This window comes from Lissotriton helveticus, chromosome 1_1 (assembly GCF_964261635.1).
Source record: "Lissotriton helveticus chromosome 1_1, aLisHel1.1, whole genome shotgun sequence".
Lineage (NCBI taxonomy): Eukaryota > Metazoa > Chordata > Amphibia > Caudata > Salamandridae > Lissotriton > Lissotriton helveticus.
This window is the reverse complement of record NC_136057.1, coordinates 475,139,609-475,166,668: the sequence shown is the minus strand read 5'-3', so window position 1 is coordinate 475,166,668 and position 27,060 is coordinate 475,139,609. Positions and strand designations below refer to the sequence as shown.

The following is a 27,060-nucleotide window of genomic DNA, read 5'->3' as shown; positions in this document are numbered from 1 at the left end:
GGAGAGCTGCCTTTGACGCCGATCTTTTAGGAAGCTTCAAGACCAAGCATGCCGCAGCATTTTTCAGCACCTGGAGGCGGTTGATGACCTTTCCAGTGGCCCCCAGATAAAGCAAGTTGCCATAATCCAGGCGCGATGTGACAAGGGCATGCACCAGGGTCCTTCGGGCTGCTGTTGGAAGAAGATTGAGAACTTTCCGCAAGCTTTTCAGGACGCTGAAGCATACCCCCACCACACGGCCTATCTGAGGTCCAAAAGACAGATCGGCGTCAAGCCACACCCCAAGATTTTTCGCTTCCTGACAGGGTGTGGGAGCATCCCCCAGACAGGGTGGCCACCATGCCGATGACCAGACGGGCCCCCTCCCACCACGAGCACCTCAGTCTTGCTGCTGTTTAACTTCAGGCAATTGGCGGAAATCCAGGTAGCCAGCTCCTGCATGCAGGCTCTGAATCTGTCCGCCGCATAGGGAGATGACCAGCTGCGTGTCATCGGCATAGGACACTATGTGCTGGCCGTGGCTTTCGACAATGGACGCCGTTGGGCTCAGGGACGAGCCCTGAGGCAGGCCCTAGCCCTAACCAATCTCCCTTGCGTAGCAGTCTCCCTGTCGAACCTGAAAGCCTCTCCCTGTCAAAAAAGACTGGATCCATTCGAGCGCAGCCCCTGATATCCCTTCATCATTCAGACACTGTAGCAAGGTGGTATGAGCTACAGTGTCGAATGCTGCACTTAGGTCCAAAAGGATGAGAGCCATAGTCTGGCCCTCATCCACCCCCTGGCGTATGGTCTCCACCGCCATCAATAGCGCCGATTCAGTAGAGTGGCGGGGACGAAAACCAAACTGGGTTTTGTGCAGGAGGGTCGCCTCTTCCACGAAATCCATCAATTGGGTATTAACCGTTTTCTCCGCCACCTTAGCCATGTAGGGTAAGAGGGAAATTGGCCGGAGGTTCTCCAGTTTATCGAAGCTGATGTTAGGCTTCTTTTGGAGAGGAAGCACCACCGCCTGTTTCCAGTCTCTGGGCACAGTCTTGGTCCTGAAGGAGACGTCCAAAAGATGTCTAATGTAAGGCTCCAGAGCCGGCAGGCTGCCGACTAGCCGTTTTGGCATTGTCGGATACCGAGGGGAGCCTGACTTTACTGACCCACAGATCTGCATGAGAATCTCCGGGGAAGGAGTAACAAAACTGGTCAGCATGTATTGGTTCCCCCTTTCCCTAGGAGATTCTACAAACTCAGACCCTGTTGTAGGATGGCTAGGGAAGGCAGAGTATATTTTTGCTACTTTTTCGGCAAAGAAGTCCGCAATCCGATTGCAAGACTCCACTGAGCAGTCATCTGACACAGTGGAAGACTTCCCACCCGAAAGAGTTTTGTATATTAAAAAGAATTATTTCATAGAATTCTCTGCCTCCCTGATCCTGTTGGCATAATATGCCGTCTTGGCCTTCCTAATTAACCCATGATAAGCCCGCCTCCCAGTAAAATATTCCTCCTTGGCTTGCGTGGCAAATGCCACCCGCCACTGCCTTTCGGCGCGCTTAAGTATGGCTTTAGCCACCCGAAGCTCATCACTATACCACGGGGCCGTTTTTTGAGTCCGGCGACCCTATTTTGCCAGGGAGAGTGGGGCGGTACAGTCTAGCGCCTCGGTAATGCGCTTGCATACATTAGTGTTAGCTGTTTCCACATCATCCCTCCCTGGACTCCCCCCTCTAATAAGTGCCGCACTGAACTTAGCTTGGGAGAAAGTGGCCCATCTCCACCTCGGGTGGCTCAAAGGAGCTGGCTCCGGTAATCTAACCCCTGGGATCCGTATAGTAAAAGGTACCAGATGATGATCCGACCAGGGAATAGGAATAGGAGTCAGGGCGTCTATTTCCCCCCAGTTGGCAAATATGGGGTCCAGTATATGGTTGCATCAGTGCAGGCAGTTTTTATGTATATATATTTATCGGAAACTCAAAGCGCTTTACATGGGCACCCTGGCAGTAAAAAGGTTGAATATGTTTCTTTTGGGGGGTGGGGTGGATACAGGAGATTAAGTGATTTGCCCAGAATCACAAGAGGTTGAGCAGTCGCTGGGACTCGAACCTAGTTGACGGCAGATGTGGCCTAAAGTTACACTGTCTTCCATTTGGCATTTGGTGTTTAAATGGGAGATGAGGACTTCCAAATATTAACGTGAAATAACACAAACACTTATTCCATATTGCGAATACTGAAAGGTCAGAGTCCAAATTGATCCCCTGCTCTTCCCCCAAACAACGTTTGGCAGCAGCAGTAGCATGACCTAAATCCGACCTTGCTTGACAATACACATGATTTGAGGCAGGGCAGGGGTTTAGCTTGCTGGATGCTACAGGGAAGTCTAGTGGGCCTCTAGGGAGCAGACAGACAACTGGCTCCCGAAGCAGCCTTCCTATACTACTTCAGAACCGCCTCACGGTCATAAACTAGCGGTAAAGGCGGCGTTATCAAAACAATGACCTGAAGCAGGCCCGGACTGGCCGTAGCGGGCACCGGGCAATCCCCCGGTGCGCCGAACGGGTGGGGGACGATTTTGTTACAGGGCCGTTTTTGCAGCATAGCAAAATCAGCCGAAAACCGGCCCTGGCAAAGAGCTCGGCGGCACCCCCAACCCCCGGGGGGGAGTGAGGGGTGGGGGCCGGCCGATCTCTTTGCCAGGGCCGGTTTTGGTTCCCAGTCCGGCCCTGACCTGAAGGTTTCCAAAACACTGCAAATCACAAAATACAAAGCAGTGCTTTAGGCAAACCTCAGAACATGTTTTTTCAAGCCAGTAGCATAACAAGGGTATAGTATCGTGGGCCCTGGCGTAAGCAAAAGAAATGAGGCTATGGTGGTTTCTTTTCCAGTGAAAGTTAATAGAACATTTTAAGCATGAATACTGATACCCCAAACACCATGTCCATTCAGGGAACTGTCGAGTGCAGCATGCACTAGGCCTGAACTCGGAGACATGACTGCCGTGAAAAGTACCTGCATTATTCACTAAATCAATCCTCCTGGCAGCACTTGGTTATGACTCTGAGACAGCACGTGAGATAGGGGAGTCACTTCCCCGGATGGCTGCAGTCTACAATTGCCTGTGGTTTTTGGGGGTGCCGTGAGCTCGATTATGTGTCAGGCAGCACTGTAGGAGGGACAGACAGGGGACTCGGCAGGGTGCTTCCTGGGCACACAGCTCTCCAGTGCAGCAGAGAATCTGATAGAGCAGACTGCAGACTTGGTGTTCGGGCCTTGTACACTGGTCGTCGCGCCCGGAGGGGTGAGGGGGGAGGCGGGAGGGGTTTAAGGGAAAAAAACAGATATAAAATAAAGTAAACTTACCGTCCCTGAGACTCCCGACGTCCTGGTTTTGAATTCCTAGGGTGCACGTCATCAGAAAGGCTGCAGGCAGCCTCCCTCCCCTCCACCGCAGTGTTTTTGATTGGTGAGGCCGCTGCCCTACCCGCGTCATTTTCTCTCTGTATGCTGCAGCATACAGAGAGAACAGGGAGAGTGGGCGGTGTTGCTCGAGGGCAGGGGGGAGTGGCTTGTCCACTGTTGTTCATACTGACTGTTTGGGCGGGCTCAGGCTGCCCAAACAGTCAGGACGCACAACAGTGGACAAGCCCCTCCCCCCTGCCCTCGAGCAGGACCGCCCACCCCCAACCAGGAACTTCTGCTTTCTCGCCAGGCGAGAAGGCAGAAACAAATGGTAGTTATTACGGTAATAACTACCATTTGTTTCTGCCTTCTCGCACAGCGAGAAAGCAGGGGGGCGGTGCCCAAACGCCCCTATAGAGGGGCCGCCACTGCTTCTCACTACAGAAATGAAGCAAGAACTGAACTCAGCACATTTTGGCCACACACAGGTGACTGATGGAAAATCAGTCAAACAACTGGATGCCTTGGAAACTAAGGTCTTAGAGAAATCAGATGGGGGCACTCAAATATGGAATCTACAGAAAAAATGATAGACATTGAAGTCACATGTAGTAGAGATAACATTTTAATTTTTGGTGTCTCTGAAATAGAAGTGGGAAATGGTATAATGCAATTTCTCTTTACATTCATACCAAAACTATTAGACTTAGAATTCTCTCCACAATAATATTTCAAAGAGTTTACAGAATTCTATCAAGAGGACGTGCGCTGACGTCAGCTTAACCTTGTCTTTTTAGTTGCTTCAAACTCTAAACTGTTTCAGTTAAAATAGAAAGGAATGTTGTCTTTCTTTTGTGAAATAATGTAGATGCTTGACATTAATTACTACATGTAACTTTGAACTTGACCTCTTCTTCTTTTCACATACTTTCCTTACTGATAACATGTAGAAAATGTTTTCTTTAGGCATATTTTATTTCGATCAAAAGCTGGTAATTGTTACCTTTCAGACAGAAAACCATTCATAATTTGACCTAAGCTTTGTTTTACTTGCTGAGCAAAGGGAAAACACACAGATTAAAAAGGTGCATTGCTCAAGTCATGACTTTTTCTTTTAACATTTTGTGTTTCTAATGTATGAGTTTCCAGCTTAATAATCTCTTTTCTTGCAGCTGATGTAATGTTTTTACACCGATTATTGTTTAGTTAAAATTCACTTAGCCTTATTAAAAGGTTCAGAAATGTAGTGAAATCATGTAAAACGAAGACTTGAAGTAGAAGTATGCCATGTTAAGTTCAGTTTATTAATAAAAGTGCAAACGTGGATATAAAGCCTGCATGGACAACCGAAGATGTGTGAGAACTGGAGAGAGATATATGCTCCCAGGAGAATACTGAATTCTCATTGGCTGAAGACGAGAGAATAAGGCAACATGGATTTATACTGTCTTATGAAGTGTGTGTTCCTAGTACAGTTGGGGAGAACCCGTTTACCACTCTAACAACAATACTCTAGGCTTTACCTCTTGGTTATTTGCATTTGCCAATGCTTATTTACCCTATGTTGCCAAAAGATTGCAGTGAATCCTTTGAACCACTCTTTATAGAAATGTCTGCAATTACTGATTTTGAGCTTCATGCTCTATTCTCACTCTTGCCTTTCACTTTTGAACTCTTCATGGGTTCTTATTGACACAATTTTCGCCCCATTCTTAGAGTAGGCATTCTTTCTTTTATGGAATGCGCCGAATGCATTATTTTAAAATGATCTGCTCTAACAGTAATTTTTATTATCAATTTTGTAATCTGATTTATATCTGACTAATGAATAAAGAATCTGAATATACTAAACTTTTAATTTGAAAATACAACCCTTCATAACTACGTAGAACTCTCATTATTGACTGAAATTTTGAATTCCATTTAAGATTTGAGTGTGATGATAAATTAGTTCTTTTGATCATAATACTGTGACAAAGATCCATCACCTGAGTGAAGAAATTGTGCAAGAATGGGTCCTGATCCTGATCCTGTGAGTGAGGGTCACTGAAATGTTGCACCATATTTATTAAAATTTGACCCAACTCTGCGCTATCAATTCGAAAATAAATGAATTCTATGATCCTGAAGAACTGGAGAGAGTGATGGAGCACCTGGAGAGAATGCTGATGAAGACAGAATCAATGCCACAGAGGGACTTCAGTACAGTCACCAAATCAAAAACCTACACTGAAGCTAGCACAAATGGAAAACAAGAACCCCAGCTAAGATGTTAACACAATGAAAGAGATCACACTAAAGGAAAACAACAGAGTTATAGGGATAGATACAGATCCCTCTTGAAAGCATAATACTTTATTATCATTTAGCCAAAAGATTCCTTATGGAAACAGAAGAAAAGTAACAAAAATAATTTCACCCAAAACACCCTGCACCGCAATGCTTCACAAGACACACTTGAATGCAGAAGTGTACAAGTTGTCAGTGAAACAACTAAATGCCTACCTACGGTTTTCACACGACCTCCCTTTTACGGGATTTGAATTATTAAAATAGTGCTATCACAAATTGCTTTCTCCCAGACACCGAGAAAAATTAGAAGTAGATTCTACCACGGTGACCACCAACAACACTTAAGGAATTAAAGATTAGTGTTGATATAAAATTGGGGGGGTAAACAAAAAAGGAATAATACAGCCCTCTAACCTGCAGTATCACTCACTTTCACGTACATATGCCTTTCATATAAATACTATTATTTTAATCATTTACAGGAGCAACTCTAGCATACCCTTCTGACATGTCTATTCACCACTCCAGAGACCTTACAATATGGTCTCTCAATGTCAATTGACTTTCTGATTACATCAAATAGAAGAAAGTCTTGTCATACCAAGCAACTAAAAACCTATATTGTCCTACTAGCGGACACTCACCTGTCTAAAACGTAGTCTGAAAAACTGAAGAAAAGGAAATGCGGTCTCCTCCTCAGGTTCTACATCAAGATAATGCTTCCCCAGCACACACAGTAAATTATAGCAATTGTGGAGTGACTTTCCTGGCTCAGAGAAAACATGTGTAGTCCCAGAAGGTCAATAAGTGTTTACTAAAACAGCAGTGAAATATAACCCCTTGAACGTGAGCTCCATCTATGCCTTTAATGGCCTAAAATAAGAATTTGTTGCTGGTCTAAATATGCTACTCACATAATTTGGATACTTGAAGATTATTATAGGTGGTCATTGGAATATAACCATACACCCAATAATTAATAAATCTGGCTGCCCAGATCCTCAAAATGACTAAACTCTTCTAAGAGATCTGATGGAGGGCCATACCAAATAAAGGCACAGATAGAAGTGAGTGTATTGCTGAAAGATAGTTACATTAACATACTATAATTCATATTAAAAAAACTACTACAGCCACCACATCTGTGAACAAAACCCATGGACAGCAATTATTCTCCGAAGCTTTAGGAAAGGAGGGAGATGACAAAATCATTTTTTCTTGACATTTATACCAAACTATTAGACATAGAATTCCATTCCCATAGAATTTCAAAGAATTCAAATCAATTGGACCAAGATGTGAAAGGAATGAACAACTCTTGCCATGGGAAAACTGATGGTGGAAAAGAAAGAAGCCACTACATGCAATGACTGGATGAAATCACTAAAAATGATGCCATCACATGAACAATTATTATAAAAGATTAATTGGCACAATTCAGATATCTGGGTATACAGGTGGCCCATAAGGAGACGCAGCAACTCTGACTCATTATGGACAGGGTCCTAGATGCCTTATGGAAGTTAGTGGCCTTCTGGAATACTTTGCCACTTTCATTGATGGGCAGACTGGCTATATCCAAAATGGTGTTGTTGCCATGACGCTTGTTTACATTGCAGTTTCGCTCTGTCCCATACCCAAGAAGGTCTTTAAGGAGCTGAATTCTGTACTTGCATCATTATTGAGGGCGGGTCGCCATAGTATGATAAACTTGAGCACGTTGACCCGATTGTACAAGGAAGGGGGCCTGGACGTGCCACGGCTTGATCAGTACTATTACGCTGCACATTTGCAGCATGCGGCTAGATGACTAGACGAGGGAGACAACTAGGAGAAGCACCTACTGGCAGGGTCGGTAACTGCGGACCACCACCCCATTCCACTAATGGAGGGGGTAGGAATTGCTAGGGATCTTCCGTATGTTGTTCGTCAGACGGTGCACATATGGCAACGCTACATATAAGTGGTAATGAGCCACTTCCCCTCTCACCGGAATTCCTTTTTTGAATACTGGCGCCAGTCCAGTAAATGATGAACAACATGTCCTTTCAGGTTTGGAGGGACGGTGGTTGTGCCCTGTTGGGGGACCTGTATCCAAGTGAGCTTTTCATTTCCTTCAACCAAGCCTGCGAATATTTTACACTAGGGTCAGGACATTTCCTAAACCATGCTGGACTGACGGAGGTGGCTAAAGTGACCTGACCACATTCCCCACAACACCTTAGCCTGCGTGTATGTTGCATGTTTAACAGTACTGCGGCGCAAGTCCACATTTGATCATGCTACTATATAGGGCACAGCTGTGCTGTGTGGAATGCGGACCTGGAAACCCCGATTAATTACAGAGCGTGGTCGAATATTTGTGAACTCCCACACACTGTGTCATGCAATGCCTGCTTTAGGCTAGTGCACTACAACTTTCTTCAGAGACCTACATGACCCCTACGAGTCCTACTGCATCTCTTGCACCCGGCCGGACCATTGTCCATGCTGCAATTTCAGCGGGGTGAACTTCATGCACCTGGCATGGAGGTGCCAATCGGTGCAAGACTTCTGGGAACAAGTGGTGGTAGACATCCAGCGGGCACACACCTGCGAATCAACTGTATACCACTACACTGTGTGTTGGGTCATGTTAAGAGGCCGAAGGGTCATAAGATGATATACAAATTCCTGGAACTGGCGCTAGTCCTGGCCAGACATAGAGCAGCCATCACTTGGATGGGTCAGTGTGTCTCCACAGTCAAACAATGTTAAAGGGGTTTCCAGGAGTGGGCATTGGCAGAGGAGGTGCACCTGAAGCTGAATCGGCATGATGAAAAACTGGAGTCCGACCTCCAGGTATGGAGGGATGTGTGTGACACATTTCTAGACCTGCGTGCAGACACAGAGTCTGCTGATGTCAATGACACGGGTGCAAGTGCAGACGAGACCCCGACTTCCGAAAGGGGGAGGTTTGACCACAGCGATGTTAGGGTGATTAAGCTGCAAGTTTGGTGTGTAGCCAGACAGCATGTAAGGACTGAAAAGGACAGCCTTAGAGTTTGTTACTTGTCTGATAGTGCTTCCCATCTAAATCTGCCATGTAAAGCATATAATGGTGCACATAATGTGCATGACACATGTCTAAGCCACAGAGTGCTGGACAGTGTAGACAAAGCCCCAACTCTAGCAGCTAGAGAGAACAGTGGCAGGGTGGGGTGTAGCGCCTTACTTTTAACTGCAACTTAGATTGCAACCCTGCATCATATTGTGTCTCCTACCCCGTCCCCCACCTCTTCCCTCTTTCATTCTTTGTCTACCTCCCCTATTCCTTTCCTCTCTCCCCTGAATTTCTCTTCCCCCTGCCTGACTTGTTTATCCTTATGCCTATGCTAGGTTTTTATAACTCATGTAACTACGCTCCGGCAACTGATGTCACTGTGTAACTATTCTCTGAAACAATGTTCTTCCTCCTGTAAAGCGCTCTGATACCTCCGGGTCTATTCAGCGCTATATAAAACTTTTCAAATAAATAAATACTGTTGTCTGTTGTTGTTTTTAATAAAACTGAAAAATACATTTTATAAAAAAATATATAAAAGATTAATGACCAACTATAATTATTTAACAATATTTGGGGAACCTTATTTTCTACTTAGAGAACTTCTCATGACTCGTGACTCGCTCCTCTCCCTTGGGCTGAGTGGTCGCTCCCCAGTGTCCTCCTGTGTCACTCGGTATCGTTGCTGCACTGCTTTGCTGATATCTGCCTAATTATTGCTGCCTGCTGTGTGCCTGGTTGCCGCTCTGATTATTTAGCACTTTAGTTTTAAAAATCGCCGCTTTTTCTGTCTCTGCGCGTTTCCGCTGTGTATCGTTGCTGCACTGCTTTGTTAATATCTGCCTAATTATTGCTGCCTGCTGTGTGCCTGGTTGCCGCTCTGATTATTTAGCACTTTTGTTTTAAAAATCGCCGCTTTTTCTGTTTCTGCGCGTTTCCGCTGTGCTCCCCCCTCCGCCTCCATTTTGTGTGTGTTGTTGTTGTGGTCATCTGTAGCCCGCCCCGCCTCCCAGCTGAGACGCCCTCCCACTGACCAGAACAGCGCTCCAGCACCGGAAATCGCCGTGACTCGCTCCTCTCCCTTGGGCTGAGTGGTCGCTCCCCAGTGTCCTCCTGTGTCACTCGGTATCGTTGCTGCACTGCTTTGCTGATATCTGCCTAATTATTGCTGCCTGCTGTGTGCCTGGTTGCCGCTCTGATTATTTAGCACTTTAGTTTTAAAAATCGCCGCTTTTTCTGTCTCTGCGCGTTTCCGCTGTGTATCGTTGCTGCACTGCTTTGTTAATATCTGCCTAATTATTGCTGCCTGCTGTGTGCCTGGTTGCCGCTCTGATTATTTAGCACTTTTGTTTTAAAAATCGCCGCTTTTTCTGTTTCTGCGCGTTTCCGCTGTGCTCCCCCCTCCGCCTCCATTTTGTGTGTGTTGTTGTTGTGGTCATCTGTAGCCCGCCCCGCCTCCCAGCTGAGACGCCCTCGCCCCTCCCCTTCCACCATCCATATATGACAGTTCTTCCCGCGCGCAGCGTTCACGCGCAGCGACCGCGCCCCATTCGCGCCGAAGGTGCGCCAAAGGTAAGCCCGTCTACGCCCGTCCGCGCCTGGACCGCGCCCAGCGCCAGACCCCCTGCCCCTCGCACTGCCCAGCCCTCCCGCATTACCTACGATGCCGCCACCCTCCTAGCCCTTAACCCCGGTCGCGCCCCCAACTGCGTCCAAGCCGCTCCTGGACACACCCATGGACCTTTCTCTTGCTACTCCTGCAAATTCATCGGCACCGACAACTTCTCCGCTACGACCACACCACTGATTCCCGACCCCAACCACCTACAATGCATCCTTCTCAACACCCGATCGGTCCACAGACACGCCATTGACCTCTGGAATCTACTAGACACCATCTCTCCAGACATCGCCTTCCTAACAGAAACATGGATGAACGCTTCCTCCGCCCCAGACATCACCATTGCCATCCCTGAAGATTATAAGATCACACGCAAGGACCGTACCAGCCACACAGGAGGAGGAATCGCTATCGTCCATAAGAAATCCATCCACATCTCAACCAGCTCAGACGTCAATCTCGCCAACTCTGAACACCTTCACTTCCAGATCCACATCGACCCAAAGACCACACTCAGAGGCACCCTCCTCTACAGACCACCTGGACCCCGCGCAAAATTCAGTGAAGACATCACGGACTTCATCACTCCACACGCGCTCCCATCCAAAGATTACATCCTTCTGGGAGACCTCAACTTTCACCTTGAAAAGAACAACGACCGCAACACCACCACCCTCTTGGACAACCTCGCCAACCTCGGACTTAAACAACTGGTCACTTCCCCCACCCACATCGCAGGTCACACACTCGACCCCATCTTCACCTCCAGCAATCATGTCTCCTTCAGCCACACTACGGATCTCCTCTGGACTGACCACAGCTGCGTTCACTTCACCTTCAACAAGCCTAAACCCATCAACCACCTCCAACCAACTCTGCAAAGAAACTGGAACAAAATCACCATCGACCAGATCTCCTCATCGCTCCTTCTAAACACCCCAGCCCACTCTTCTAACCCAGACCAAGCCGCCGCCAACTTCACCTTATGGTTATCCAACACCGCCGACACCCTAGCACCACTGAAAAAACGTCAAAGCAAACCTGGCAGCAAGAAGGCCTCATGGTTCAACGATGATATTAAGAAGTCCAAGAAACTCTGCCGCTCCCTGGAAAAGGCCTGGAAAAAAGACCCAACCACTACCACCAAGGACGCCTTCAAAAACGCCACCCGCACACACCACCAACTAATCCGGAAGGCCAAGAAAACAGCATTCAAGGATCGACTAGACAACAACGCCCACAACAGCAAGGAACTTTTCAACATCGTCAAGGAATTTACCAATCCCTCAGCCAACTCCAACGACATCACCCCCTCTCAAGCCCTCTGCGACTCCCTGGCTTTATTCTTCCACAACAAAATTGCAGACATCCACAACAGCTTCGACAACCAACCCGGAGACCAACCCACCCAACCATATGCTGAACATTCTTCCCCCTTAAACACCCTTAACGACTGGAACCCATTCTCCACTGAGGACACCATCCGCCTGATGAACTCCATCCACTCAGGATCCCCCACAGACCCTTGTCCTCACCACATCTTCAACAAAGCAGACTCCATCATAGCACCGCACCTCCGAGACGTCATCAACTGCTCCTTCAACTCCGCCACCTTCCCGGAAAGCTGGAAACACGCTGAACTCACCGCCCTTCTGAAAAAACCCACAGCAGACCCCACCGAACTCAAAAATTACCGCCCCATATCGCTCCTTCCTTTCCCGGCCAAAGTCATCGAAAAAGCTGTCAACAACCAGCTCGCCGCCTTCCTCGAAGCCAACAAATCCCTCGACTCCTCACAATCTGGCTTCCGAGCAAAACACAGCACTGAGACCGCCCTCATCGCAGCAACAGACGACATTCGAACTCTACTGGATAATGGAGACACAGTCGCCCTCATCCTCCTCGACCTCTCTGCAGCCTTCGACACAGTCTGCCACAGCACCCTCTTACAACGCCTCAGAAACATCGGAATACAAGGAAAAGCTCTTGAATGGATCACCTCGTTCCTCACCGGAAGAACCCAGAGAGTCCGCCTTCCACCATTCAAGTCCGAGGCCACTGAAGTCATCTGCGGCGTACCACAAGGATCCTCACTCAGTCCCACCCTCTTCAACGTATACATGAGCCCCCTCGCGGCCATCGCTCGCCAACACAACCTCAACATCATCTCTTACGCGGATGACACTCAACTGATCCTTTCTCTCACCAATGACCCCAGCACCGCCAAAACTAACCTACATGAAGGAATGAAAGAAGTTGCCGAATGGATGAAACACAGCCGTCTGAAACTCAACTCAGATAAAACAGAAGTCCTCATCTTAGGTACATCCCCCTCGGCATGGGACGACTCTTGGTGGCCGGAAGCCCTTGGAAAAGCACCCATCCCGACAGACCACGCACGGAACCTAGGCGTCATCCTGGATTCTTCACTTTCTATGAACAGACAAGTCAGCGCCGTATCCTCATCCTGCTTCAACATTCTTCGCATGCTCAAAAAAACATTTCGCTGGATCCCCACCGAAACCAGAAAAACAGTCACCCATGCTCTGGTCACGAGCCGACTGGACTACGGAAACACCCTCTACGCAGGTACTACTGCTAAACTCCAGAAGAAACTCCAACGAATCCAAAACGCCTCAGCCAGGATCATATTAGACATCCCGCGTAACGAACACATCTCTGATCACCTGAAAGACCTCCACTGGCTACCCGTCAATAAAAGGATCACTTTCCGACTGCTAACCCACGCACACAAATCACTCTACGACATCGGACCAGAATGCCTCAACTCACGTCTGTCCTTCTACACCCCCTCCCGCCAACTACGTTCTTCCAGCCAAGCCCTCGCCACCGTACCTCGCATCAACAAGACCACCATGGGAGGCAGATCCTTCTCATACCTGGCAGCTAAAACATGGAACTCACTCCCCACTTACCTTCGCCTTACCCAGAACCACCTAGCATTCAGAAAGCAACTTAAAACGTGGATATTTGACAAGTAATCCTTCTCCCCTCCCTCAGCGCCTTGAGACCCTCTGGGTATGTAGTGCGCTATATAAATTCTTTGACTTGACTTGACTTGACTCATATTGATTCTTACAGATATGCAAATGCAGGACATGCACTGTAGAATCCCTCTTTCAAATGGATATTTACTCCTTTTATTTTCTGTTAAATTTGTGTCACCTACTTTCTAATTTCCATAACATACTTCTTGTTACACAACATATTATAGCTATCCATCTGAAGATTGATCCACTCAAGCTCTATGCCTTTTTGTTAAAATGAAAAGACAATAAACATATTTAAACAAAATGGATCCCACTGGCTTCAGTGGTAGGACTGTGTATGTGAGACTCAGACATACACAGTCCTACCACCATTCGTGTCTCAAGCACTTACTCACTCATGAGCTTGACATGCACATGGGACATCAACACCAGGTTTTGGGCCTCACAGAACAGTGGAACTTTACACAAGAGGGGTCTGGAGACTGTGCTCTCTCTCTGACCCAACGTTCACACTATAATCATAGGAAATGGTATGCTGCCACCACTGTTTTGCATGAGGCACCAAGGTCAGGGATAGCAGTCCACTGCCTTCTATGAGGGCACATTGGGTGCACCCCTCCAGGTCACTGGACAGATATTCAATAGTCAAAAACATGCCTAGCCTTCTGTGCAGGACCAAAAGAAGAGTCAGGGTATCAGTTTCACAAGCAGTCGGACACTCTGGGCCAGAGAACATGCCTGAATACTACAGAGGGGATAGTCCCATCCCAACAGTCCATCTTTCAATTCCTACATATAGAAATTCACAACCACATATGCCAGCTCTGCAGACTGTCAATGGCAACATGCAACTCTTTCAAGTCTCTGCATCTTCTACTAAGCCATTCACATCATGAAGCCTATCGTCCACAACATGACAGCCTTAGTCAAAATAGGATACTCCAATCCAGGCTGTCTCTAGTCCTTTCATAAAATTGCATGTTAAGGGTACCCCTTTCTCTGTACAGATGACAAGCATTAAAGCACTGTCCCTGCCATTATAAAGAGAATCCACAACAACTTTGAATTTAGCAGGGGAGTAAAGACCTGGCTGTTCCCACATAGATAATCATACACAAGTCAGATTAGAGAATAATGGTGTATATCTAAAAGTCTGACTCCATCTATTTTGCAGTGTTTAATCACACTCCATGGTTGGTATAGAAAAACAGCAGTTCACTGCAACATATGTAAAACATAATTTCAACAATATGTGGATGAAAAATTCACCGAACATGAAGAACAAATCCAAAGAACACAATGTCCAACCAACCAGAAACAAATTGTAAAAATACGTTTGTTAGCATGTATACTATGTATTGGCCATTCAAGTGGTTTGAAAAGTGATTACATATATTGTGAGTATACAAAGAAAGAAACAGATAATTCTTTGTAGTCAATGGCATTATATATTATTTGAATTTATATAGCGCAACAGCTGCCAGCAAAGGGATTCCCGGCGCAGACAGAAAAGCCATGACAAGCAAAGCCTGGGAATCTTATTTGTCGAACAGCCAGGTTTTCAGCAGCTTACAGAAATTGGAGTAGCTTGTTTCATTTCGGAGTGTGACTGGGAGGGAATTCCAATAAGACGGCCCTAAATATGTGAAGGATTTTCCTCCCATCCGAGTTAGTTTGAATTTCGGGACGACAAATCTTCCTTGGGAGGCTGATCTTAAATTTCTGGACGGGGCATAGGGTTTGGCCAAAGTACAAAGGTAGTTCGGGGCCAATCCAGATGTAATTTTATGCATGTAAGTGAGTGTTTTAAATTTCACGCTGTTTTCAATATTCAGCCAATGTAGTTTACGTCGGTGCGATGAGATTGATTCTGTCTTAGGGACTCTGCATAGACGTCTGACTGCAGCGTTTTGGGCCATCTGTAGTGTGGATTATATGTTTGTTTGAACCCACATAAAGAACATTTCCATAGTCAAGCCGGGAAGTGATTAAGGCATTGATTACGGTTTTTCTTGTTCTTTCTAGTAGCATCCAGCAGATTTTTCGCAGCCATTTGATGATGGTAAAACATGTGGCTGCGAGTTTTATGATTGGGAGTGCATACTCAAAGTCTCATCAAGAAGTACGCCTAGATTTCATACTTGTAATCAAGGGGTAGGGAGAGTACCCATTTTGTTTGGCCAATGTTGTAGGCTCCAAAGATCTTTCTGCTTTCCCAGTATCAGTATCTCTGTATTCTCTCCGTTCAATTTTAGAAAGTTTGATTGCATCCAGGCTGCTATATTAGTTAGTACTGTCTTAAGTGTAGAGGTGGTACTGGGGTTTTGTGCAGACAGTGAAAACATGATATGTGAGTCGTCTGCGTAGGAGTAGATTGACAACCCGGATTTTTCAGCCAGCTCAGCTAAAGGTTTTACATAGAGATTTAACGGTAGCGGGCTTAAAATGGATCCCTGCGGTACACCATGTGCAAAAGAGTATGTTTTAGAGCAAGCATTCTGAGAGAAAACTTGAAAAGTTCTATCTGAAAGGAAAGCCCTAATCCAGTTTAGAGCTATTCCGCCTATTTCTATTTGGCTCAGTTTGTTTATGAGCACAGTGTGTGATATGGTGTCAAATGAGGCGCTCAAATCTAACAGAATGAGCGCCACCATTTCTCCTCTGTCTAGATGATGGAGGATTCCCTCCGTGACTCCTTGGAGAGTGGTTTCTGTAGAGAAACCAGCTCTGAAGCCTAACTGTGAAGGGTGGAGTAAATGGTGTGTTGTAACATACTGCGTCGGGTGTATATGGATGTGTTTTTCAAAAATGTTTGACAGAATAGGAAGCAATGATATGGGACGATAGTTTTTAGTTTCAGCAGGATAAGCATTAGGCTCTTTTAGTAATGGGTGAATCATGGCGTGTTTCCATGTGGGGGGAATCGCTAACTCTTCGATCGATGTATTTAGAAGATGCGTTATCACTGATAGCGCAGAGTGATTTAGTTGTTTAAGAATGGTGGCTGGTTACGGATCTTTCGGTGATCCTGACTTAATGGACTTCAGAAGTGAAACCACATTTTCCATTGTGAGGTGGGGCCAGTCAGGTAGAATGCTGTCTACATCATTATGACTGATTGCTTGCATAGTGGGGGGATGTGGCATCATTGACATAGGTGTATTAGAGCCCTTTGAGATATCATGTACTTTATCTTGAGACAATTTCTTGGTATATTCCTTCAACTTTGTTAATAAAGAAGGCTGCCAATTCCTCACACTTGGTTTGAGTCAAAGTCGGTGGTTTGGCTGATGTTTCCAAGTCTGCGAGTTCTTTTACTGTGTTAAACAGTGTTTTTGCACTGTTAGACGCCTTTGAAATGGTTGAATTCACAAACATGGCGCAAGCTTGTTTACATTGTTTGTGATATTTAATCAGTGCCATTTTATAGGCCTGTTTGGATGATTGGGCATAATCCCTCCTCCACTTTTTTTCAAGGATCTTGCAGTTAGTTTTTATTGTTTTTAAAGATTCATTATACCATGGCGCAGGTGGACGATGGGTGTTTCTTTTTTTGCTTTATAATGGGGAGGCAGGTGTAAATGGCTTCTAAAGCCAGCTTTGCACTGTAGCGGCAAGGGGACCCACGTTTTGCTCTAAAGATGGCTTATGGGCATCAAGACATTCATTTAATTTCTTAATGTGTAACTTTTTCCAGTTTCTCTGTGCTTCCCCTGTCCCTTTAGAGTTACTTAAGGTACTCTTGTCTGGTGGTGTGGTCAGTGTGAAATTTATATGATAATAGTCAGACCAGCTGGTTGGAAAAGCTGGGGTGCAGGTGATAGTATTTAGATTGGAGAAAACGGGGTCTAAAAAATTGCCCGGCTGTATGTGTTGGACCAGAATTAAGTAGCTCGAGATTTAGGGAAGCCATATCAGAAATGAATCTGGTACTGTTTTTGCAGGCAGAGTCTTCCAGATGTAGATTAATGTCTCCTAGTACTGTAAAATTTGCTGTGTTAGTAACATAAGGAGCAATAGCTTCCACAAAAGTGGGAGTCCAATTTGCAAGGTGTTCAGGGGGTCGATATACTAGAACTCCCAAGTATGTGAATTTGGGGGAAAGAGTGAGTTTGAATAGAGCCGCTTCACATGCGGGAATGGGCAGGTGTTCCAGAATGCAGCTGAAGATTTTTTTTTAAATGACCGCAATTCCACCTCCCATTTTGTTGTTCGGTCCATTCTTGCTATAGCATAATTGGAGGGTAAGGCTACTACGATATCTGGGCCTGAGCTCTCATGGAGCCAGGTTTCTGTGAGGAAAACCGCATCCAGTTGATCATTAAAAAGTAGGTCAAAAATATCTACTTTGTGTTTGAGAAACGAGCGGCAGTTTATACTTGTCATAGTGTATAATTTAATTTGGGGAATTACTTGCTTTTCGGCAAGCAGTGTATTAATATCCAGAGATTCTTGATAAGGGGTGAAATGAAATCCGCAGTGCGTGCAGGTTATGAACTCCGTGATAGCGAGAGCTCTAGAGCAATTGGGCATTTGAGATGTATTAAGGACCTTCAGAAAGTCGGAATTATAGTTGTAATCCCCTGTCTTACTCATCTGTTGTTTCGTTGATGAATTGGTTGTTTTTTTAGTCATAGTGCCAGGGGTCCTGGCCCTAGGCCCAAGCGAGGCGCGGACGGGCGCGGACGGGTGCAGACGGGCGCAGACGGGCTTGCCCTTGGTGCGCCAGGGGCGCGCCCGCTGCGCGTACACTCTGGGGCGTCCATTTTATCCCTCACTGTGCACACAACAGCTAGCCCGCTGCCCGCTCCGTTACCCACATGATGGCGGCGGTTATCGGCGGCAGTCTCTGGTGTTGCCCAGCGTCCCCTGATCAGCTCCTAATCGTCTGTACAGGTAGGCTGAGAGCAACGTGAAAGTTAAAAAATGAGTTAGTGAAGTTTAAAATGATAGCAAGTTCGAGCAAGTTAGCTAAAGCATAGACTCCCGGCTTCCACCTCAGGAGTTACAAGTAAATGGCTATTGGGTGCGAATGCAGTGCAGAGCGTCTTTTATCTCTCACTGTGCGCACAACAGCTAGCCCGCTGCCAGCTCCGTTACCCCCAAGATGGCGGCAGTTATCGGCGGCAATCTCTGGTGTTGCCCAGCGTCCCCTGACCAGCTCCTAATTGTCTGTACAGGTAGGCTGAGAGCAACGTGAAAGTTAAAAAATGAGTGAGTGAAGTTTAAAATGATAGCAAGTTCGAGCAAGTTAGCTAAAGCATAGACTCCCGGCTTCCGCCTCAGGAGTTACAATTAAAAGGCAATTGGGTGCGAATGCAGTGCAGGGCGTCTTTCATCCCTCACTGTGCGCACAACAGCTAGCCCGCTGCCAGCTCCGTTACCCCCAAGATGGCGGCGGTTATCGGCGGCAGTCTCTGGTGTTGCCCAGCGTCCCCTGATCAGCTCCTAATCGTCTGTACAGGTAGGCTGAGAGCAACGTGAAAGTTAAAAAATGAGTTAGTGAAGTTTAAAATGATAGCAAGTTCGAGCAAGTTAGCTAAAGCATAGACTCCCGGCTTCCACCTCAGGAGTTACAAGTAAATGGCTATTGGGTGCGAATGCAGTGCAGAGCGTCTTTTATCTCTCACTGTGCGCACAACAGCTAGCCCGCTGCCAGCTCCGTTACCCCCAAGATGGCGGCAGTTATCGGCGGCAATCTCTGGTGTTGCCCAGCGTCCCCTGACCAGCTCCTAATTGTCTGTACAGGTAGGCTGAGAGCAACGTGAAAGTTAAAAAATGAGTGAGTGAAGTTTAAAATGATAGCAAGTTCGAGCAAGTTAGCTAAAGCATAGACTCCCGGCTTCCGCCTCAGGAGTTACAATTAAAAGGCAATTGGGTGCGAATGCAGTGCAGGGCGTCTTTCATCCCTCACTGTGCGCACAACAGCTAGCCCGCTGCCCGCTCCGTTACCCCCAAGAAGGCGGCGGTTATCGGTGGCAGTCTCTGGTGTTGCCCAGCGTCCCCTGATCAGTTCCTAATCATCTGTACAGGTAGGCTGAGAGCAACGTGAAAGTTAAAAAATGAGTGAGTAAAGTTTAAAATGATAGCAAGTTCGAGCAAGTTAGCTAAAGCATAGACTCCCGGCTTCCGCCTCAGGAGTTACAAGTAAATGGGGATTGGGTGCAAACACTTAAATTTCACGCTGTTTTCAATATTCAGCCAATGTAGTTTACGTCGGTGCGATGAGATTGATTCTGTCTTAGGGACTCTGCATAGACGTCTGACTGCAGCGTTTTGGGCCATCTGTAGTGTGGATTATATGTTTGTTTGAACCCACATAAAGAACATTTCCATAGTCAAGCCGGGAAGTGATTAAGGCATTGATTACGGTTTTTCTTGTTCTTTCTAGTAGCATCCAGCAGATTTTTCGCAGCCATTTGATGATGGTAAAACATGTGGCTGCGAGTTTTATGATTGGGAGTGCATACTCAAAGTCTCATCAAGAAGTACGCCTAGATTTCATACTTGTAATCAAGGGGTAGGGAGAGTACCCATTTTGTTTGGCCAATGTTGTAGGCTCCAAAGATCTTTCTGCTTTCCCAGTATCAGTATCTCTGTATTCTCTCCGTTCAATTTTAGAAAGTTTGATTGCATCCAGGCTGCTATATTAGTTAGTACTGTCTTAAGTGTAGAGGTGGTACTGGGGTTTTGTGCAGACAGTGAAAACATGATATGTGAGTCGTCTGCGTAGGAGTAGATTGACAACCCGGATTTTTCAGCCAGCTCAGCTAAAGGTTTTACATAGAGATTTAACGGTAGCGGGCTTAAAATGGATCCCTGCGGTACACCATGTGCAAAAGAGTATGTTTTAGAGCAAGCATTCTGAGAGAAAACTTGAAAAGTTCTATCTGAAAGGAAAGCCCTAATCCAGTTTAGAGCTATTCCGCCTATTTCTATTTGGCTCAGTTTGTTTATGAGCACAGTGTGTGATATGGTGTCAAATGAGGCGCTCAAATCTAACAGAATGAGCGCCACCATTTCTCCTCTGTCTAGATGATGGAGGATTCCCTCCGTGACTCCTTGGAGAGTGGTTTCTGTAGAGAAACCAGCTCTGAAGCCTAACTGTGAAGGGTGGAGTAAATGGTGTGTTGTAACATACTGCGTCGGGTGTATATGGATGTGTTTTTCAAAAATGTTTGACAGAATAGGAAGCAATGATATGGGACGATAGTTTTTAGTTTCAGCAGGATAAGCATTAGGCTCTTTTAGTAATGGGTGAATCATGGCGTGTTTCCATGTGGGGGGAATCGCTAACTCTTCGATCGATGTATTTAGAAGATGCGTTATCACTGATAGCGCAGAGTGATTTAGTTGTTTAAGAATGGTGGCTGGTTACGGATCTTTCGGTGATCCTGACTTAATGGACTTCAGAAGTGAAACCACATTTTCCATTGTGAGGTGGGGCCAGTCAGGTAGAATGCTGTCTACATCATTATGACTGATTGCTTGCATAGTGGGGGGATGTGGCATCATTGACATAGGTGTATTAGAGCCCTTTGAGATATCATGTACTTTATCTTGAGACAATTTCTTGGTATATTCCTTCAACTTTGTTAATAAAGAAGGCTGCCAATTCCTCACACTTGGTTTGAGTCAAAGTCGGTGGTTTGGCTGATGTTTCCAAGTCTGCGAGTTCTTTTACTGTGTTAAACAGTGTTTTTGCACTGTTAGACGCCTTTGAAATGGTTGAATTCACAAACATGGCGCAAGCTTGTTTACATTGTTTGTGATATTTAATCAGTGCCATTTTATAGGCCTGTTTGGATGATTGGGCATAATCCCTCCTCCACTTTTTTTCAAGGATCTTGCAGTTAGTTTTTATTGTTTTTAAAGATTCATAATACCATGGCGCAGGTGGACGATGGGTGTTTCTTTTTTTGCTTTATAATGGGGAGGCAGGTGTAAATGGCTTCTAAAGCCAGCTTTGCACTGTAGCGGCAAGGGGACCCACGTTTTGCTCTAAAGATGGCTTATGGGCATCAAGACATTCATTTAATTTCTTAATGTGTAACTTTTTCCAGTTTCTCTGTGCTTCCCCTGTCCCTTTAGAGTTACTTAAGGTACTCTTGTCTGGTGGTGTGGTCAGTGTGAAATTTATATGATAATAGTCAGACCAGCTGGTTGGAAAAGCTGGGGTGCAGGTGATAGTATTTAGATTGGAGAAAACGGGGTCTAAAAAATTGCCCGGCTGTATGTGTTGGACCAGAATTAAGTAGCTCGAGATTTAGGGAAGCCATATCAGAAATGAATCTGGTACTGTTTTTGCAGGCAGAGTCTTCCAGATGTAGATTAATGTCTCCTAGTACTGTAAAATTTGCTGTGTTAGTAACATAAGGAGCAATAGCTTCCACAAAAGTGGGAGTCCAATTTGCAAGGTGTTCAGGGGGTCGATATACTAGAACTCCCAAGTATGTGAATTTGGGGGAAAGAGTGAGTTTGAATAGAGCCGCTTCACATGCGGGAATGGGCAGGTGTTCCAGAATGCAGCTGAAGATTTTTTTTTAAATGACCGCAATTCCACCTCCCATTTTGTTGTTCGGTCCATTCTTGCTATAGCATAATTGGAGGGTAAGGCTACTACGATATCTGGGCCTGAGCTCTCATGGAGCCAGGTTTCTGTGAGGAAAACCGCATCCAGTTGATCATTAAAAAGTAGGTCAAAAATATCTACTTTGTGTTTGAGAAACGAGCGGCAGTTTATACTTGTCATAGTGTATAATTTAATTTGGGGAATTACTTGCTTTTCGGCAAGCAGTGTATTAATATCCAGAGATTCTTGATAAGGGGTGAAATGAAATCCGCAGTGCGTGCAGGTTATGAACTCCGTGATAGCGAGAGCTCTAGAGCAATTGGGCATTTGAGATGTATTAAGGACCTTCAGAAAGTCGGAATTATAGTTGTAATCCCCTGTCTTACTCATCTGTTGTTTCGTTGATGAATTGGTTGTTTTTTTAGTCATAGTGCCAGGGGTCCTGGCCCTAGGCCCAAGCGAGGCGCGGACGGGCGCGGACGGGTGCAGACGGGCGCAGACGGGCTTGCCCTTGGTGCGCCAGGGGCGCGCCCGCTGCGCGTACACTCTGGGGCGTCCATTTTATCCCTCACTGTGCACACAACAGCTAGCCCGCTGCCCGCTCCGTTACCCACATGATGGCGGCGGTTATCGGCGGCAGTCTCTGGTGTTGCCCAGCGTCCCCTGATCAGCTCCTAATCGTCTGTACAGGTAGGCTGAGAGCAACGTGAAAGTTAAAAAATGAGTTAGTGAAGTTTAAAATGATAGCAAGTTCGAGCAAGTTAGCTAAAGCATAGACTCCCGGCTTCCACCTCAGGAGTTACAAGTAAATGGCTATTGGGTGCGAATGCAGTGCAGAGCGTCTTTTATCTCTCACTGTGCGCACAACAGCTAGCCCGCTGCCAGCTCCGTTACCCCCAAGATGGCGGCAGTTATCGGCGGCAATCTCTGGTGTTGCCCAGCGTCCCCTGACCAGCTCCTAATTGTCTGTACAGGTAGGCTGAGAGCAACGTGAAAGTTAAAAAATGAGTGAGTGAAGTTTAAAATGATAGCAAGTTCGAGCAAGTTAGCTAAAGCATAGACTCCCGGCTTCCGCCTCAGGAGTTACAATTAAAAGGCAATTGGGTGCGAATGCAGTGCAGGGCGTCTTTCATCCCTCACTGTGCGCACAACAGCTAGCCCGCTGCCAGCTCCGTTACCCCCAAGATGGCGGCGGTTATCGGCGGCAGTCTCTGGTGTTGCCCAGCGTCCCCTGATCAGCTCCTAATCGTCTGTACAGGTAGGCTGAGAGCAACGTGAAAGTTAAAAAATGAGTTAGTGAAGTTTAAAATGATAGCAAGTTCGAGCAAGTTAGCTAAAGCATAGACTCCCGGCTTCCACCTCAGGAGTTACAAGTAAATGGCTATTGGGTGCGAATGCAGTGCAGAGCGTCTTTTATCTCTCACTGTGCGCACAACAGCTAGCCCGCTGCCAGCTCCGTTACCCCCAAGATGGCGGCAGTTATCGGCGGCAATCTCTGGTGTTGCCCAGCGTCCCCTGACCAGCTCCTAATTGTCTGTACAGGTAGGCTGAGAGCAACGTGAAAGTTAAAAAATGAGTGAGTGAAGTTTAAAATGATAGCAAGTTCGAGCAAGTTAGCTAAAGCATAGACTCCCGGCTTCCGCCTCAGGAGTTACAATTAAAAGGCAATTGGGTGCGAATGCAGTGCAGGGCGTCTTTCATCCCTCACTGTGCGCACAACAGCTAGCCCGCTGCCCGCTCCGTTACCCCCAAGAAGGCGGCGGTTATCGGTGGCAGTCTCTGGTGTTGCCCAGCGTCCCCTGATCAGTTCCTAATCATCTGTACAGGTAGGCTGAGAGCAACGTGAAAGTTAAAAAATGAGTGAGTAAAGTTTAAAATGATAGCAAGTTCGAGCAAGTTAGCTAAAGCATAGACTCCCGGCTTCCGCCTCAGGAGTTACAAGTAAATGGGGATTGGGTGCAAATGCAGTGCAAGGCGTCTTTCATCCCTCACTGTGCGCACAACAGCTAGCCCGTTGCCCGCTCCGTTACCCCCAAGATGGCGGCGGTTATCGGCGGGAGTCTCTGGTGTTGCCCAGTATCCCCTGATCAGCTCCGAATCGTCTGCACAGGTAGGCTGAGAGCAACGTGAAAGTTAAAAATTGAGTGAGTGAAGTTTAAAATGATAGCATGTTCGAGCAAGTTAGCTAAAGCATAGACTCCCGGCTTACGCCTCAGGAGTTGGCATTTCAACCTCTATGATGAATGGGTGATCATCATCAGGACTGAGGAATGGTGCATAGAACTGAAGTCTGAAAAATTAATCAGGGAAAGAGTCAGCCATTGTCACAATTAGGCAATAGGCAGTATGCATGTGGAATGCGGTGGGACTACATCTCCCAGAAAACCTATAATGTGTCCTGTCCTACCTCTATTTCCTTCCCCTATCTAAACACCTCCCTCCCACTTCCTGGTGCTTGTTACCTGGGTTTCGATCTATCGTTCCTGAGGAAGAGAAGTTTCCTTCGTGTTTATATTCCTGGACACTGCATTTTTGGAAACTGAAGGAGAACTCGCCGCCAAGACTGGAACTGTTTACGAGTTCGCGCCGGAGCACGACCGCGTCAAATTCTGCCTTTTTTGTTTTGTTTCCTTGTTTACAATGAAAACAGCCGTGCTGGTTGTTTTCGTGACATTTGCTGAGTTTCGGGGAGAAGCTCTAGAGGGCAGAAGCTTGCCCGTGCTGGAGCGTGCTCGACTGAAGCCGCTCCCTGAGGACCATGACATGCCGGCAGTCAACGCGCTGGAGCGCAGGGCATTTATTTTTCATTGCCGAACAATTTGTGAGCCGTTGAGAGGCTCGGAGGTGCAATTGCCTTAGAGGGTATTTCTGGTCAGGCTCAGTACCTGTTGGGGACGCATTCTTGACAACAGACTTTGCTGAGAACTTCTACTTAGAGAGAAGTACATTAACCCTTGGTTCCTTTATTTTTTCTTAACCAGGAGGGTTGGGCCATCAATTCATGCTTGATCTCAGATTTTTGGTGAAGCAAAGACTTTATTATTTCTTTATTTCATTTTTGCCTTTAGTGCCTTTTTTCCTTGGAGCGCTTGTGGCAGCATACACCTGTAAGTTTAGCATTTAGGTTATAATCAGTATATATGCATGAGGGAGGGTGAGGGTGTTGTGTTGTGTCTTATCTGCAGGAAAAACGGGCAATTGTAGGAGTGAAGACTACAACTCCATGGTGCATGCTGTTGAGTGATCTTGCTGCAACAACTTTATTGTTTCGTTTATCCCTTTTTCCCCTTTCCCCTGCTGTGGCATAGTCTGTGGAGTGTTGTATATATATACTCGCAGGTGGTGCCAGAAACTGGGAAAATGTTACTTAGCTTCAGTCATCGCTCCTGCTGTATCCGGCTTCGAGGTTAGTTAACCGTCTGTTGTGTGACAGCCATGGTTGGACCAAAAGGTAATGGTGGGTGTAGGGCTAGTGTTAAGGCACTGAGTCTCTCCAACCCTTCATTAGGGTATTCATTACCCTTGTTGTCCCTCTCGCTTATATTCTTTGCAGAGTCTACAATTATTTGTGGGAAAGCACATTTGTGATTTAAACTGACCGTTAAGTCTTAATATATAACTTAGTGGTAGTTATGTGAATGAGTGCACTCTTAGAATAGCCGTGCTAACCACTAGGCGTTTGAAGTTTAATTTTGGCACTGTGATTACCTTAGATGGGAAAAATGTACATGATGATTTCTTGTTGTGTTTTCCCACCAATGATGATTCCTTAGAAATAGATGATGTTGATTTTGAAGGCTGCATTATTGCTGTCTTAGATGTTAAGCGCCAGGAGGCTCCTTTGGGAGCGACAGTTTGCGCTTTACAAAAGTTTCATTTCATTTCATTAAGGAGTTAAGTTCATTTTCAGAGAAAGAGTGGCGAAAGGCACTGCAAGATGATGAATTTCTAAAGGACGTAATGTCTTTCATCGAAAGTGTCTACCATAAAGAGCAAGTTGATGTGTGTCTTCAGCCATCTGTAAAACTTTCAGATGAATTGAAAGATTGAAAGATGGCCTTGTGATAAGAAATGACAGGCTTGTTTATCCGGAAGGTTTGAAACCAGCTTTGATGGCCAGTTCATATGAGGGACATGTGTGGTGTACAATGACCAAACGCTGTGTCATATCAATCTTCTGGTGACCTGTCATGAATAGGGAGACTGAATTAGTGATCAATTAATGGGTGATACATGTCAGTTGTGATAAAAGACTGAAGTAGTTTTGTCTCCTCTTCAAGTTATACAACTCCTGTCCAAGCATTGGGAGATAGTGGAAACTGACCTAGTTGAACCATTCAATGTATTACCAGTTCACTCTCATTTTGTTATAGTTCTAGTAGACGACTACAGTAAATGGCTGGAGGTAAGAGTCATCGGTGAAGTGACTGCCATGGTGGGTGTAGATTTTATTAAAGGTGTCTTTAGTGCGAAGGTCTTCCTGGGAGCTTAGTTTTGGAAAATGGAGGCATTTCTATGGAAGTATATGGACTTCCTTTAGTTGAGTAGGGTGAATCATCTCAGAAGCTCATTATATTATCCTCAGAGGACTAGCCACATAGATCGAATGAATAGGGTGCTGGTGGGGTGCAAACAGTGAGTTTGGGCCAACAACTGTGTAGTTACAAATGTGGTGAGATCAATGCTCTCGTTTTGTCATATGAGGCTGCAGGTTGGTGCAGTAATACCACAAGCTAACAATAATATTGGGTGCGTTATTACCATGCCTTGAACTAGGCACCTCTTGATTGGTCACATAGTGGTGTATGATGATATAGACAGGCATTAGCAGAAAGACAGTCAGCAACCTAAAGGCATCAGTCAAGATCAAACCTGAATACTTACAAAGCTCCAAAGGCATAGTCATTACTTATATAGTCTTCAAGCATACTTGTGTCCACAACAGGATTCTCCAAAGCTCCATGCACGTCATGCCCTGCAAGTGTAAAAACCAAGAGTGGACAATTAGACATTGCTGGCATCCTCCTAATCATAGGTATATGCTGCAATAGAATATGGAATCAAAGACTTATATTAACATGCTGAACCTATTGCAGCCACCAGAAGTGGTGATAAGCATGTGTGGCCA

The 27,060-nt window shown here is 46.0% G+C and overlaps 1 protein-coding gene across 1 annotated transcript in view; it reads right to left on the bottom strand.

Moving 5' to 3' along the window:
- The window catches only part of MYRFL (myelin regulatory factor like), an 874,676-nt gene that overhangs the window by 738,095 nt on the left and 109,521 nt on the right, over positions 1–27,060 (bottom strand). Inside the window, exon 2 of the mRNA XM_078673905.1 lies at positions 26,817–26,907. Coding sequence (XP_078530031.1) covers positions 26,817–26,907 — 91 coding nt within the window. The remainder of the gene's footprint in view (positions 1–26,816; positions 26,908–27,060) is intronic.